Source organism: Bos taurus, chromosome 3, assembly GCF_002263795.3.
Source record: "Bos taurus isolate L1 Dominette 01449 registration number 42190680 breed Hereford chromosome 3, ARS-UCD2.0, whole genome shotgun sequence".
Taxonomy (NCBI): Eukaryota; Metazoa; Chordata; class Mammalia; order Artiodactyla; family Bovidae; genus Bos; species Bos taurus.
Window position 1 is genome coordinate 13870529 of NC_037330.1, and position 15941 is coordinate 13886469.

Here is a 15941-nt window from a genome sequence, read left to right on the forward strand (position 1 = left end):
ATTATATTATAATAAATACATTACTGTTGTTTGTGAACAAGGTTCTCACTGTGGGAAAAGAAAGATAAAATACGGAATTGGGGAAGATGAGAGAACCCTGTAATGTTGGAGTCAAACAAGATTTCCTTGTAAACTCATAATTTCTTAATATGTCCTGGCTCTGTCCATTGAACGGCGGGGAAGCAGTGGCAGCTTCGCAACAATGAGCACCTCGCACCCAGGCTTGTTTCTACACACATTTCCTACTAAGAGGAACCAGGGCTCCTTAAAAAAATGTTTGAGTCCAAGTCTGACATAGAGAACGTACAAGGTGAGCCTGGAGTGTTTTTGTTGTTGTTGTTTTTTGTGCCAGAAAATAAGGCAGATGGTGACACTTTAAAGGACACAGGAGCTGGTTTGTAGAAGCTCCCACCAGCCAAACTGAGACAACTTTAACATTTTTTAAAAAGCAGTAATGGATTATAGTGTATTTGCATTGGAGGGAAAAAATTCGTGAGTTCATAGCACTGTTTCAGAAAAGGGATAAAATGACTTTCTTTACAAGATTGCGGGCTAATAGATGTGGCCGGAACTACAGGCTTCACAGAGTGCCGTTCTGCAGCCACCAGTGCGGTAAGTGGCTCAGGCGGGGACCTTTTGGACTGTTGCCCGCCAGGCTCCTCTGTCCATGGTATTCTCCAGGCAAGATGCACTGGAGTGAGTTGCCATGCCCTCCTCCAGGGAACCTTCCCAACCCGAGAATCAAACCCGAGTCCCCTGTGTCCCCTGCGTTGGCAGGCAGGTTCTTTGCCCACTGAGGCATCAGTCAGTCCCCAGGGAGCATCAGTGGGTAATAAAGCTGTTGTGTGGGAAGCTGTTGGACAACAGGATGGTCGTACAGTCTCAGAATAGCACTCCACCCATTTCCCACTAATTTAAGTGGGAAAATGTAGATTTACCAGTGAGAAATCTTAGGAGCACCAGCTTACCTAAGTCATCAAACCTATCCTCACCAGAAATGGGCGAGCTGTGTCACATCAGTTATCTAACACTCTTTTAAAATGTTGAATTTGAACCTAATCCTAAAGAGACAGACAAATCTATTGCAGGCCATTCAATTAAGAACCGGCTGGAACTCTTCTGTATGTTGGTGTTAGAAGAGACCAAGAAAAGTAGGTTGGGGTGGGGGGAGGGGGTGATATTCTAGATTAAATGAATCTAAAAGCTATGAATAAATGCAGTTCTAAGATCTATGACTGGATCCTGTATTGAGGCAGTTGGAAACAACTGTATAGGAGATTAGTGAAAGAATGAGGGAAATTTGAATACAGGCTATATACGAGATAATATTATATCAAAGGTAAACTCACTGGGTGTGCTGTTGGCATTGTGGTTATATAGAATTTTAGGGGCCCAAGGGGGTATATGCTGACATAGTTAGGGGTAAAATGTCATGACATCTGCAACTCTCAAATGGGAAAAAGTGTATCATCATAAAAAAGATAAAGCAAGTGTGACAAGTGTTAATTGGTGAATCTAGATGAAGGGTATGTAAGTATTCATCATGCTGCTCATTTAACTTTAATATATAGGTTTGAGATTCTTCCCAGAAAATATTGGGGTAAAACAAATGCGAGCTGTAGTGGCCAGGGAAGGCTTCACAGAATCAGGGCCATTTGACCAGAGCCTTGAAAAGGCAGAAGTGAAGAGAAGGGATGGAGGCCATGATAAAGCAGAGGCGAGAATGAGTGCAGCATCTTTTAAGATGCAATAGAGGCAGGACAAAGTGAGCAATAAGTGAATTTGAAAGGGTGCTTGGAGCCACTTGATGAAAAGCCTTTAGTAGTAGGTGACACACATATCTGATCATACAGAGAGTAACAAGGGAAATCCTAGGTTCTTGATCTGAGGGGACCCAAAGAACTAGTGTTTGGGAAAGTTAGTCCATTGTGGTAGAATACTGGAGGCACTGGAGAGTGAAAACAAGAGCTGTTTTCTTTTTTATTTTAATAATTTGAGGCAGTGGACATATGGCTTAAAGTGACGGATAGCAATGATAATGGAAAGGAAGGAGCAATTCTGGGAAAACGTAAAAGGACTTAGCAGTCTCTGTAACTGACTGGATAAATATGGGGCTTAATGAGAAGTTGGATCAGAAGATCTGTCTCAGTGATGCCATTTAGAGGGCCACAGATTTGGGGGAACTTCTCTGCTTTCCTGGGCTTCCTATGTTCCCATCGGATTTAGGCTGATTGGAGTCTGATCTCTGCTGCTAAAGTTTAATGGGAATGTCATCAGGAAGAGGGGGAAACCTGCATGATAGTCTTGATCTGCTGATACAAGCATTTCTTCCTCCTCTAATTCTAATTCTTCCTTTAAGCTCTAAAAGGAGGAAAAAACCCTGTACCTGTTAAAATTATGTTGTAATCCCCCTTGTCCTCCGCTGTCTCCGCCCTATGCGGTGACTTTTTTTTTTGAGAGGAACTTTCCATGGCTGCTGAAATGACCCTTGTCTTTGCCCCAGCAGTCCTGTACAGCCAGGTGCATAAACCTTGGCCTAGTGTGCCCTTAGTTATGTTGAACAGTTCACAACCCAGCCCAAATGCAAAACCAAACCAGGTTAGGTTACCAGACCGTTCCTTCTAAGCTTTAATGTGGGCATAGGAAACCAGTCTTTCACAGAGCCGAGCAGAACCAGGCAAGGAGGAAGCCCAAGCTGTCCTAGGATGGGATGGGTTTTCTTCTGAGGTAGTGAGCAGGGAGGAGTTCACGCCCATTCTGGGTAATCCAGTGGTGGGATGTGATGGATGTGGCCGAAGACACCAGACGAGCAGCTGGAAGAAAAGACCTTTAAAAGTTTATTCTGCGAATCCCTCGCTGCTGCAGGAAGTAGCTCTGCCCCTCAGCGTTTGCACTGAAGTTTCGTATATCTGCCTCATCCATTACCTGCAAGCGACTGCGTCTCACTCACTGTTGTACCCCTAGCGCCAGCACGGTATCTAAAGCAGCACTGTCCAACAGAACTTGCTTCAGTGAAGGAACTGTTTTAATCTGCACTATTCTATAAGGTAGCCACCAGCCGAAGTACAACTGAGAAACTGAACTGTAAATTTTGTTTTAAATTTACATATCTGTGTGGCTAGTGGCTATTGTATTAAATAACAGAGGTTTGGATTCTAAGACTTTCCCTCCCCCATTTTATTGAGATCTAATTGACATATAGCACTACCTAATTTTAAGATGGACAGCATAAGGACTTGGCACCCACGTATTGCAAAATAATTACCACAGGGATCTTCCCTGGTGGTCTAGTGGCTAAGACTCCATGCTGCAGATTCAGGGGGCCTGGGTTCCACCCAGGTCAGGAACTAGATCCCCATGCAGCAACTAAGACCACCCCTCCGCACAGCCACAATTAAATAAAACGATTACCACAGTAGGTTTAGCTATCATTCATAGATTCTAGGACGTTTACTTAATGATAAGCTAAGTTGAATCTTTACCTTGGATGAGGAGGTGGAGGTCAGGGCAGGGCATGATAGACTAGAATAATTTGAAGACAGCCAGAAGTTGTAGCTTCTGGAAGTTTGCCTTCTTGTCTGGTTGACAGGTGTAGTAATGGGGAATAGAGCAGAAGGAACATCGAGGAGGAAGGAGCAGTGTGTGCCACACATGACGTGGGGCGCAGGAGCCAGAAACCACGGCAAGTGAGAGAACAGGGAAGAGCGGGGACCAAACAGGACGGCGCACTTGCCATGCCAGGCGTGGGGAGTGCTGACCGACAAGACGGCCGTGACCTGATGGACCTTACCGCCCAGAGACAGACGAACAAGCGGTCGCGTTGAGTGTTCACACTGCAGTTAGGATAGGCACTGGGAGCTGCGGTTACGGTGGAGGGGCTGGCTAACTAGCGCTTCCTGTTGGCTGCTGCATCTGTGACCTTTCTCCCAGGTGCAGTGGTGAAACTCTGAAAGGTTTCAATCAGCAACAAGGTGCAGGCAAATCTGCAGTTCAGTAAGCTGGATCTACTGTACTGTGGCCAGTGGTTTTTCTTGTGAACCAACCGTCTCCAGTGTCTTGTCTGGTTTATGTCTTGTTTTGTTTTCCTTTCTTCCTCTTTTCCTGCGTCACTCTCTCCTGGGCCCCCCGCTTTTCTTCTTCCTTGATGTCCTTCTGTCTCTGATCCAAAGATCAGCCAGTAAAAAGCAGTCTCACCTGTCCAGGTAAGTGGGGTGCCAGGGTGAGGGGGGAGGAACCACCCCCTTTTATATGTAAAAGTTATGTACTTGTATTGTATTAGTTGAATAGTTAATACTTTCACATGACTTAGAGTTTAAACGGTAACAAATGAGAAGATAATCGAAAGGTTCCAACTCCATCCCTTTCCCCGGCAGTTTTCTCCCTCAGCGGCAGCCAGGGATATACGTTTCTTTTGTACCCTTCCAGAGAGATTTTGCATGTTTTGTATATATATGTAAACAAACATATAAGCAAATCATTTTCTTCTCTCTTACCATCTACATAATTCTGCATCATGTTTTTTCAATCAACAATGTTTCTTGGAGACCATTCCTTGTCTTATATAAAGAGACCCCTCATTCTTTTATAGACTGAAGGCTGTGTCATTATATTGATATCCTGCAGTTTATTTAACCAGTCACCCGCCGCGAACCCTTAGATTCTTTGCAGTGTTTTGCCTCCGCACAAGGGCCTCCGTGAAGACCCTTTTACGTAGTCATTTGCTGGATATGGCTAGGAGACGCCCTCTGGAGGGGCAGCAACTATTGATTAGGAACTGGCAGCTCAGACACTTTTCTAAAAAGGAGAGGCATAGTAAAGATCTGAGCTTCTCCTGTTCCTGCAAGGCCCTGTTATTAGATCTGGTTTGGTGATCCCTGGTACTTTGAGATTTTAGGGCTGTAATAGTTTCTAAGCAGGATGCCCTAAGCTGGCTGTAGAAATGGGATTGGAATATACCATCAAACAGACCCGATTTCTGTTCTCCATGGTACACACAAAATAAATGGAATCTCAGAAGCTTGGGTGATGACCATTCTACTCCGCCTTTCTAGAAAAGGGTTCAAATTGCCAGTTATCCAACAGGTGAAGTTGCCAGTTACCCGGCTAAAGGCCTGGTCAGCCTCCTAGAGACACTTGTTTTGGAGAGGGATGAGGAGCCTAAGCTAGAGTGAGGGCGAGTGTCTCTGCTCCCGCCCCTTCTGTCCTCGGCTGTGCCCTGCAGGCCTGTGTGTGTTTTTGACCCTCCCATCCTTGGCTTGCAGTCTCCTCTTCCTCGCAAATCGTTGCCTAAACTAACTAGCTGTTTGTTTTTTCCTATCTTTTTCTCGCATTCATTTTCTCCGCCGCGTCCGTTCTGTTGCATCAGCCCCATTGCAGCCTGGTAAGACCCACCACGCGTGTCTGTGCACACCCTGTTCTTGCTATTGTCTCTTTGTCTCCTGACTCCAGGAAGGGCTATTTCCCTTGACGCCTTGCTGGGTATTAAAGAGATCATATCTGCTCTGCCCACCTAGCATTCCAGATAGGTGGTATTGCCCGTGGTGCAGACATGGCCAGTCTCCCACCAGATGGAGCGGGGTACAGAGTGAGAGGGTCAGTCTCTTGTTACCCAAGACTCAGGGCCCCTGTCGACAGAGCTTCCTTCTGCTACGAGGGTGGTGCCTCCCTGCTCAGTTCGTTGATGTGCTTTTCTTACTCTTTCTCCAGGTTAAGTAGCCTGTCTTTGGGAGATTCAGCACCTGAACGCAAGTCCCCTTCTCACCACCGCCAGCCCTCTGACACATCTGAGACAACAGGTAATCTTCTCAGGGCATCAACACATAGGCACAGAGGTGTTCACCCAGACAGACAGATCTGCATACCCTAGATACAAGACGACTTAGCCTTTATATTGAGCTCGTAATGTGCACGAGGCGTTGTGTTACGTGTTTTTACCGATTGTCTTATTCAGTCCTTTTATCAGTGGTAGAAAGTATCCCTCTTTTACAGATGAGGGAGCTGAGACACAGAGTGGTTAAAAAGTTTTCCAAGTGTGCAAACTTGTAAGAGACAAAACCAGGACCTGAAACCAGTGGGGTTGTAGCTGGAGCTCGTGCTGTCTCCGTTACAGGAAACAGTATCTAATACACGCCCCCAGTGTACAGATCTCATACGTGCCCACAGGGATGGAGTCTGAGGGCAGTTACAGCCTGGCTTTCTTTTTCCCTACGTTCTGTGTGTGATTGTGGCAGAAGGGGTTTTCTCTAGTCGTTTATCCTTCCCTGCATTTTGGCACAGGCCAGCCCTCAGTTGCCCCCATGAGTTATCCATCTCTGCAGAGGCAACACGCACTGGTGACCCACCTTCTGTATTCACTGAACGTGATTTAATGGAAAACTTCCAGGGTCACTTAGGCTTCGGTCCCGGGGTTGCTTCTCTGAGATATTAGTCTTCAGCCTGGCGTTGGCCAGCCCCCTTTTTTGTCCAGTCCCACTCAAACAAGCCTAAAAAGAGAAACATGTACAAGAGAGACAAACACCTCCACACCTCAAGAAGGGAATTTCTTGTGTAGAATACAGAGTAGATGACAGGGTTTTGTCGATTGCTGAGAAAGGCTTGCATTGCAAGAGTGTGTTTGGACAGGCTGTCGAGGGAATCCGGAAAGGCTCTCTGGAGGAAGAACCACACTAGGGCTCTGCTTGTTTGGCCCTGGCTTGTGTGCCCTGACTTCCCAGTGACAGACCCAGCTGAAACCCCTTCCCCTTCGCCCTCTTGCCAGGTCTGGTTCAGCGCTGCGTCATCATCCAGAGGGACCAGCATGGCTTCGGCTTCACAGTCAGCGGGGACCGCATCGTCCTGGTGCAGTCTGTGCGGCCTGGTGAGTGCTGTGTCTCCCTCGCCAGCAGTGGACAGTTCTTAGAAAGTCACCGTGGATGTGACAGTGCCATAGGACTTGGAGAACTTGCATGTGCTTTTACTAGAGGCCTGGGCGTCCTGTGGCATGCATGGTTCATTCTAGAATTGGTTCCCTGGGCACATCTGGGGATGCCTCCACAATACTAAGCATTTCTAGGGCTCACACTCTGGGCTTGATTTCCCTGTTAGAATTGTGAAAAAGGCAAAATAGCCCTCAGGTCATCAGGCAGGTGCCTGATTGCCCTCCAGGGGAGCTCCTTGTCCCAGGTTGGAAGATGCCATGGAGAAATCGAAGACCCACTTTCTTCTTCCCGCCTTCACATGACCTCGCTCCAAGCACAGATGGTTACTGTGCTGCAGCATTCACAGTTGAGGCAGGCTTTCTGTTCCAGATATCTGTGCAGATACAATTACACTCAGTAATAAATGACTGAAAGATGTATGTTGGACAGTACACAAGAAGAAGGGTTACTTGGAAGGTTGTGTTGAGCTAGTTTGTTCGAAGCATAGTATCTCCCTTCTTATTAGTTTGGGGAGCCTTCTTAGAAGAAAATCGGATTTCAGGAGTAGTTTGAAAGATGGCCATAGAGAACACGTTGACGAGATGGGAGTTTGGTGGGAAGCGAGTAGCGAGTAGCGAGTGGGAGGGCATTGTAAGCAAATCAGTTGTGTATGGAAAAGCTTCAGGTATTTCAGAGCTCTGTAATGTCCGGTGGTAGAATCACTGTTGTTAAGTGACCCAGATTGAAAACTAGGAGCAGGAAGGAGATGGGAGTGGCGAAAAATATGAGGCAAGTATCTCTAAAAAGAGTGAACCTCATTGTAGCAAATGGGATTGGTCCTGGCAGCATGGTACATCCCAAGCAGGAAAAAGAGTACAAGGAAAGGGGTAGGTAACTGGCCAGCATTTTCCTACTAAGTAGAGTGCAAAATGGAAAGGATATGTGCTTTACTTAACTTTGGAAGAAATATTTGGAATTTATTTATGTGAAAGGTGAAAAGAGAATTTCAAATTCATGACCAAAATGAGGTATGTGGGCCATACGAGGATATAAATAATTAGCACTCCTTATGTTTGGGAGTTAACTTTTATCAGGGGGAGGTTTGCTTTTCATATCCTAGGGTAGAACTCTGAAAAGAAACTTCTTCTTTGCTTCTGTATTCTCTCGAGGTTCCTGGACTCGGGTGAGAGAGCGAGTGGAACTGCCAGTAACTTGTACTTTGCCTCTGTGATCTCTTTGATACAGAATGTATGAGGATCCCCTCCAGTGAATTATGAGTTCAGGGCTCCTCCAATTTTTACCCGCCTCTTAGGCCTGAGCAGAGTCAGACTCAGAGAGGAAAGAACAAAAGGATGGCTTGCAGTGAAATATGAGTTTTGGAAAATATGTGTATGAATGTGTATTTTGGGCAGGAGAGAGGAAGAGACATCATTTGGATTGGCATCGAAATCACAAGAGTAACACCGCAGTTGTTATTATCTTTTCCAGATTGTAGGCTTCTCAGGTCACTGTTTCTCCAAGTGCAGTCTGTGCTCTGCTCCATTAGAATCACCTGGGCCCTTAGGACGATTGAATCCTCATTCCAGGGCCAAGTCCCGAAGCACTGGACCACCCTCTGACGAGGGGCCAAGGAATGTGCTTTCTGACAAACTCTTCTGGTGATTCTCGTGCTTACTGAAGTCTATAACTTCTTCTCTAATTCCTTTACTCTGGAAAGTTTACATTTTTTTTAATCACTAAGTTATTAGTGTTTCATGCATTCAGGCAAAATCACTCTTCCTCTCCACCTTTAATTTCTAGATGACAGTGTAAAAGAGAGTTCTCAAGCTAGTACTTTTCCCACAAATAGCACACTTTAGATTGGGTAGTCTGGATCCCAATACTAAAAAGCCAAATTGGAATGTAGTCATCACTGTAATTTCTCTTTTTGGACTAGAAACATATAGATGTACTTCGCAGGAGTTTTGTTTTGATCAGACGAATGCAATTTACGGATTTAATGATCATCGGGGCAAATTTACAAAAATCATAGTTTTTATGCTTCTCATGAAGCATAAGTGTTTCCTGTGCTTTCTGAGTACTACTTAACTCATTTAAAACTACATTTTGCCCTCCATATCCGTGAGTTTCGAATCTGAGAATTCTACATCCATAGATTCAACCAACTGCAGCCCAGAATTTCCATCTGCAGTTAGTTCAATCAAATGTGAACCCGGAAGGTATTGTACTATGCCGTTTTAAGTAAGGCACTTGAGCACGTGCAGGAGGTCCTAGAATTAATCCCCAGTGGATACCCAGGGACGACTATACATGGTGGTCAGAACCGCTGCGGCTGCAGAACCATTTTTTTAACAGAAAATAAAGCAGTGATCATTATCTTCCTTAATGCTAGGAATACCCACAATGTCTTTTATGAACCTCTCAGGGCTTAGGGACCAGGATTTGAAAACTCTTGTTGCAATTCTTTTCTCATACCGTATATTCCTCTTAATAATTACTTCAACAGTTATTTAATACAGTAAACTCGTTCTTCCCACTGGATGATAGAAATAAACTCTTATTTGACCTTGGAACATATCCAGACACATTCACATAAAGCACACATTGCTCTCCCCGGAGTCCGGCCCTGCCTCTCTGCCAGTGTGGCCTGGCGCTCAGAGGAGAAGTCTGCTTCTGAGCCAGGTGGCGAAAAGAACAGGAGATGGGACCTAGTCCAGTCTAGCTCAAAGGTAGTTGTGGCCCTGGAGCAGAATAGGATACATACCCAGCATGTGAAATACTTAACACAGAGATGAGAAGAGATTTGAGGGGGAAGGTGATCTGGCAGGTTCATGAGTGGAGACTCAGTGACCTCTGGAAAGGTGGTGGGTCTTCAGTGACCTCTGGAAGGTGGTGGGTCTTCACTGACCAGGCCTTCTGCTTCCTCACAGGAGGTGCAGCCATGAAAGCCGGTGTGAAAGAAGGTGACCGGATCATCAAAGTGAGTGAAGTTCCCTCCCTGGGTGACAACCCCCCTCCCCTGCCGGCGGGGACGGGGAGTGCAGGGTCACTTGTGGCCTTGGCCCCTCCTGTACACTTCCGTTTTCATAGCATCTGTCATCAGCCACTGACCAGGAGGGTGGCACAATGACAGAGAATACCATGACAGAGAATGGGGACTAAGATAGCTGGGTTCTGTATTCTAGGCCCTTCTTGACTGTGACTAAGATCTATAACAGGTTTTACTATACTAAAGAGCCCTGATAAATGGCTCCCTAAAGAAGTGGCTTTGACCTAAGAAAATGATCCCCTAGGCTTCCACTGCCATTACTCAGTCATGTCATTTGTCCCCCAACAGGTGAACGGCACCATGGTGACCAATAGCTCACACCTGGAGGTGGTGAAGCTCATCAAATGTGAGTTGGAAAGAGGTGGCAATGAAAGAAAGTCAGGGAGCAGATGCATGGGGGGCACAGAGGGAAGCAGGCCTGTTGACCCAGCAGGGTTCCTCTGTAGACGCGGGAGGTGGCTAAAGTCTTTAATCTTGGCCTGATCATCGTAGACTGCCACGGTTCCCTCCTGTCATTTCAGGTGGAGACGCTATTAATCTCTCATGCGACACGTTTATTTTTCTACCCATCTTTGCACTACCTTTTAGATCATGTTCTACTAAGACCAGGTCTCACTCAAATACCACTCACTCCCCTCTCCCAATCCTGGGAAACAAGGGACTGAGTGGGCAGCTCCCAAGTAGTTGTGGGTGGGGTTTTGGTTGAGGCCTCTGCCTGAGGAAAGGGAAGGAAAGGAGCCTTGTGCTGGTGTAGGATGGAAGGACAGGAATTAGAGAACAGGTGGGGCATTAACCGTGAGGAGAACTTTACCTGCAGAATTATAAGCTTAATGGAAGGAGAGGGGAGAACTGCCTCCTTTGTGCCTGAGTGTCTGCTGTTGCAAACAGCACCACTTGAGCAGCCCTCTGTTTGTCTTCCTCCAGCTGGGGCCTATGTTGCTCTCACCCTCCTGGGCTCTTCGCCCTCATCCGTTGGTGTCTCTGGGCCCCAGCAGGACCCAGCCCCAGCAGGAGCTCCCCGAGTCACCCCAGTGGTCCCCCCACCGCCACCTCCTCCACCTCTGCCACCTCCACAGCGCATCACAGGACCCAGACCTCTGCAGGTAATGGTCCCCCTGCTCCTCTCCTCATTCTGGTGTCCCTTTGAAAAGCTGCCCATTGGAATGGAACCAGGTTAAATCGAATGGCATGCCAGTAGGAAGAGACAAGAAAAAGAACTATATGAAGGCCATCAAAAAAGTGGAACAAAATGAGAACTACATTAAAAGGGCGTTTCGTGCTGTAGTGTCCTCTTCCATGTAAGTGCATATGCGGTTTATCAGGTAGCAGCGTGCAGTGTTTCCTGTGTGCGTGCAGGACTCTAAGGAGGCCCTTTGAGAGTGTTCCTCTCCATCAGGGTGAGGGTGCACACCTCCAGGCATGGTCAGAGGAGTCTGTAAAGACTGTTAACAGTCACTGTTGCAAAGATGTGGAATAAGTCAAGGAGTAAAGGAGAGGCTTCCTGGGGAAAAAGAAGGCCTGGAGGAATGAAATATGGAGCCCAGTCTATAGGGGAGAGAGTCAGGAAAGAGCAAGACTAGTAGGGGGAGAACCCAAGGACCAGGATAACCTGTGTGAGGAGTTAAAAAAGGACTAGAGGCAGAGAGTAATAGGGAACAGGATTTTCCGATTGGAAAGAAGACTGACCTGCAAGTCCTGGAAGACTTTAGAGAGCAGTTTGATACCAGATGTGAAAAATAAGATTTTATGTTTACTGAGCTCCAGTGAGATAGTAAGTGTTATTCAAAACATTCTTACCACCCAGGCTGTCACATCATAGCTTTCCTTGCCTGGGACTCACCTGGAGGAGGAGAATAAAGCTACTAATTGGGCCCCAACTCTCACCACTGTCATGTTTTCCACTCTTAGGATCCCGAATTTCAAAAACATGCCACCCAGATCCTTAGGAATATGCTGAGACAGGAGGAAAAGGAATTACAGGTAAGGTCACTGCTGAGGGTAGACTGGCCATTGCCTTCATGAGATAATACTTTATCAAAGCAATCTACCAAAGTGTACAACTTAATTTGCAGGCCATATGCTATCACAGGAAAACCTTAATGTCAAACCTCAGGACCTCTAAAGAATTGTCACAGGCCAGTGGAATTTGTTAAAGCAGAATTTGACTGATGCAGAGAGATTTCCAGGCATGGGCAATGATGTGCAGGGAGAACAAGAAGTTTAATTTGGCTGGAAGGAAACGACCAGATTCCAGTAATAGCTGTGGCTTACAGCGAGCTCCTGGCCCCTCATTTCAGTTCTATTGTGCCCACTGTATGTAAACCATTGCTTTAATTCCTAAAAGATTTGATACTTCTTGCCCTCAACATGTTTACAATCTCTTGGGGAAAATTCGTATTACAGTAGGAAAGAGAGTGGGAGGGACAAGGAAGAGAGCAGATTATTATTATTAATTAATAATGGGAGATGTAAGGGAAACTTCACTGAGAAGATTGTATTTCAGCTGGGCCTTGAAGAGCACGGCTTCAGTAAGCAAAAGAGATGGGGAAGAGAATGGACAGCATAGCTCCAAGGCACCAAGACATGAAAATATACTCATTTACTTAACAAACATTAAGTTCCTACTGTGTGCCTCGATACTGTGTGTGCCGCAGTGGAGCTGGGGACAGGTGCTAGGGACGAAGGTTACAGTGGTTATAAAGATAAGTGAGCTATGAACCTTTCCTTTAAGGAGTTTATAATCTAGTAGAATATCAATGGATGGATGAAGGAAGAGTTGCACTGCAGTATAATAAGTGCTGATACTAATGTCATAGAGTAATCAAGACGGTGTGGTACTGATATAAGGATAGGCCTGTAAATCAGTGAAATAGAATTCAGAGTCCAGAGATTAATCCAGACATCTGTGGTCAGTTGGTTTTTTAAAAAGTGTCAAAATAGTTCAGTGAAGAAAGAACAGTCTTTTCAACAGATGGTTCTGGGACAGCAGGATATCTGTGCAAAGAATGAGTTTGGATTCTTTCTTCACACAGTAAATAAATTTAAACACATTAATAAAATTTAAGTCAAAATGGATCAAAGACTTAAATATAAGAGTTAAAACTATTTTTAAGAACTATAAAACTCTTAGTAGAAAACATGGGTATTTATTCCTTGATAAACCGCTTGGACTAGATGGTGGTTTCCTCGCTGTGACACCAAAAGCATAAATAACCAAAAAAAAGAAAAGATAAATCAGACTTAATCAAAATTGAAAGCTTTCGTGCATCAAAGGACACTATCAAGAAACTTTAAAAAGACAACCACAGAATAGGAGGAAATATTTGCAGCTCATATAGGTCTCAGTTTATTTCAGTTCAGTTGCTCAGTCGTGTCCAACTCTTTGCGGCCCCATGGACTGCAGCACACCAGGCCTCCCTGTCCATCACCAAATCCTGGAGTTTACCCAAATTCACGTCCACTGAGTCAGTGATGCCATCCAACCATCTCATCCTCTGTCGTCCCCTTCTCCTCCCACCTTCAATCTTTCCCAGCATCAGGGTCTTTTCAAACATGTCAGTTCTTTGTATCAGGTAGCCAGAGTGTTGGAGTTTCAGCTTTAACATCAGTCCTTCCAATGAACACTCAGGACTGATCTCCTTTAGGATGGACTGGTTGGATCTCCTTGCAGTCCAAGGGACTCTCAAGAGTCTTCTCCAACACCACAGTTCAAAAGCATCAATTCTTCGGCGCTCAGCTTTCTTTATAGTCCAACTCTCACATCCATACATGACCACTGGAGAAACCATAGCCTTGACTAGATGGACCTTTGTTGGCAAAGTAATGTCTCTGCTTTTTAATATGCTGTCTAGGTTGGTCGTAACTTCCCTTCCAAGGAATAAGCGTCTTTTAATTTCATGGCTGCAGTGATTTTAGAGCTCAAAAAAATAAAGTCTGCCACTGTTTCCACTGTTTCCCCATCTATTTGCCATGAACATATAGGTCTAGTACCTGAATATGTAATAGATACTTAAAAATCAACCCAGTTTAAAAGTTAGCTAAGAATTTGAATAGACAGTCCAATAAAGAAGACATACGAATGGCCAGTAAACACATGAAAAGATGCTCAGTATTATTAGTCATTAGAAAGAGGCCAACCAATGCTTTGAGATACCACCGCACACCCACTTGGATGGCCAGAGCCAAAATAACAGCTGTTGGTGAAAATGCGGAGAAATTGGAGAAATGTTTGTTTATATTTTGTCTACATATTCACTATCCTACTCTACTCCCACTGTTAATGTGAAAATGCAAAATGGTGCAGCCAATTCTTCAAAATATTAAACACAGAAATATGATCTGTCAACTCCATGAACCTAAGTATATACACAAGAGAGTTAAAGGCATAGAACCTTTTATGTGAACATTCATAATAGCATTTATTAATTGCATAATAGCCAAAAGGTGGAAACCACTCAGATTCTCATTAACTGATGTATAAATGAACAAAATATGTTCTCTCCATAAAATGGGATATTATTCAGCCATATAAAAGAGAGAGGGACTGATGCATGCTTTGATACGGAAGAATCCTGAAAACGTACCAAGTGAGAGAAGCCAGACACCAAAGGCCACATATTGTATGATTCCATTTACGTGCAAGTCCAGAAGAGGTAAATCCATAAAAACAGAAAATAAATTAGTGGTTGCCAGGAGATGGAGGAAGGGAGAAACTGGGAGTGACTCCTTTCTTGTAGGGTTGAAGGAAGTGTTCTGGAATTAGATAGTGGAGATGTTTGTACAGCTCTGTGCATATACTAAAAATCACTGAATTATATACTTTAAAATGGTGAATTTATGAGAATTATATGTCGATAATAATTTTTACATTATTTAAATTATAGAAAGAAGGAATAATTAATTATACAATGATCAGAGAAAGTTCATAAGACAACATTTCAGTTGGGCTCAGTCTGTTTCACTTTGGAAAGTGCTTTGGGCCTTCAGTAACATGATGAGCTTGAAGTTTATTCTGAAAGCAGTTGGAATTGATCCAAGGGTTTGAGTAGTGGAGTGATCATATCTTCAAAACAGTGTTCTTTAGAAAAGTGTAGTAAGTGGATTGACACATAAGGAAACCTTCTCCGAGGCTGTTACATACAGTACATAAGAAATTTATCAACTAGAAGGGAGAAGTAAAGGAGAAGAAAGAAAAGACAGCCCCAAGTTTGGGTGCCTGGATAGATGGTGACGCCATTGATGGAGTGAGACAGAGGCGAGGAGAAGGATTTAGGGGAAAGAAATGACGGTCAGCTTTGGATGGACTGAGTTTAAAGCAGCCATGGGAGGTTCAGGTGAAAAGACCATCCTCCAGGCACATGGAGATAACAAGGATGAACCTCAGAAGAAAAGATTGGATTTTGAAATATTGATAGAGATCTGAGTAGCCTCAGCATACAGGTGGCAGTTGAAATTGGGAACTAGATGATATCACCAAGGACAAAGAAGAGGAGAGAGCTGAGGGTGGAATTTCAGAGCTTCTGTGCTTCTGTGACACACTGCATCAACCTCTAAACAGTTGCTGCTATATTTGTATTTTATTATTTGTTCTCCTCTATTGGACTGAGTTCCTGAAGGCCAGGACCATGCCTGTGTTGGCATATTCCTCCTGCACAGCTGGCACGGGGCCTGGTGTGTGTCAGCTCTCTGTAGAGGTTTACAGAGCTGAAGGCTCACCTAGATTTAAGAAAGGAGTCAGGGGTAAAGATGCGGGAGGGAGGGAGGGGTGCAACCCAAGTCAGTGTCAAGATGAGAAGTCAGAAGCGGGCAACATTTTGAGGAGGTGGGTATTTAAAGAGCTCTGGAGAGATGAGGACTAAGAAGAAGCCATGGATTTCAGAAGAGTGTGGTGATGGGAGGAACTAAACTGTATGCTGGTGGGCAACTAGAAGACTAAGAAGCCTGGGCTCTACATAGAGACTCCTGCTTGGAAGCATGTTGGCTGTGAAAGGAGGGAG

At 44.9% G+C, this 15941-nt stretch overlaps 1 protein-coding gene across 8 annotated transcripts in view; it reads left to right on the forward strand.

Annotated features, from left to right (window-relative positions):
• The window catches only part of ARHGEF11 (Rho guanine nucleotide exchange factor 11), a 115972-nt gene that overhangs the window by 63180 nt on the left and 36851 nt on the right, over positions 1-15941 (forward strand). For 6 of the 8 annotated variants that reach the window (XM_059884961.1, XM_059884963.1, XM_059884962.1 and 3 more), the window contains exons 2-9: positions 4170-4202; positions 5366-5380; positions 5707-5795; positions 6758-6856; positions 9827-9876; positions 10234-10291; positions 10870-11048; positions 11854-11925. In XM_059884961.1, the coding sequence (XP_059740944.1) occupies positions 4170-4202; positions 5366-5380; positions 5707-5795; positions 6758-6856; positions 9827-9876; positions 10234-10291; positions 10870-11048; positions 11854-11925 (595 nt within the window). The remainder of the gene's footprint in view (positions 1-4169; positions 4203-5365; positions 5381-5706; positions 5796-6757; positions 6857-9826; positions 9877-10233; positions 10292-10869; positions 11049-11853; positions 11926-15941) is intronic. The other 2 variants (XM_024989921.2, XM_024989923.2) reach the window with 2 other exon arrangements.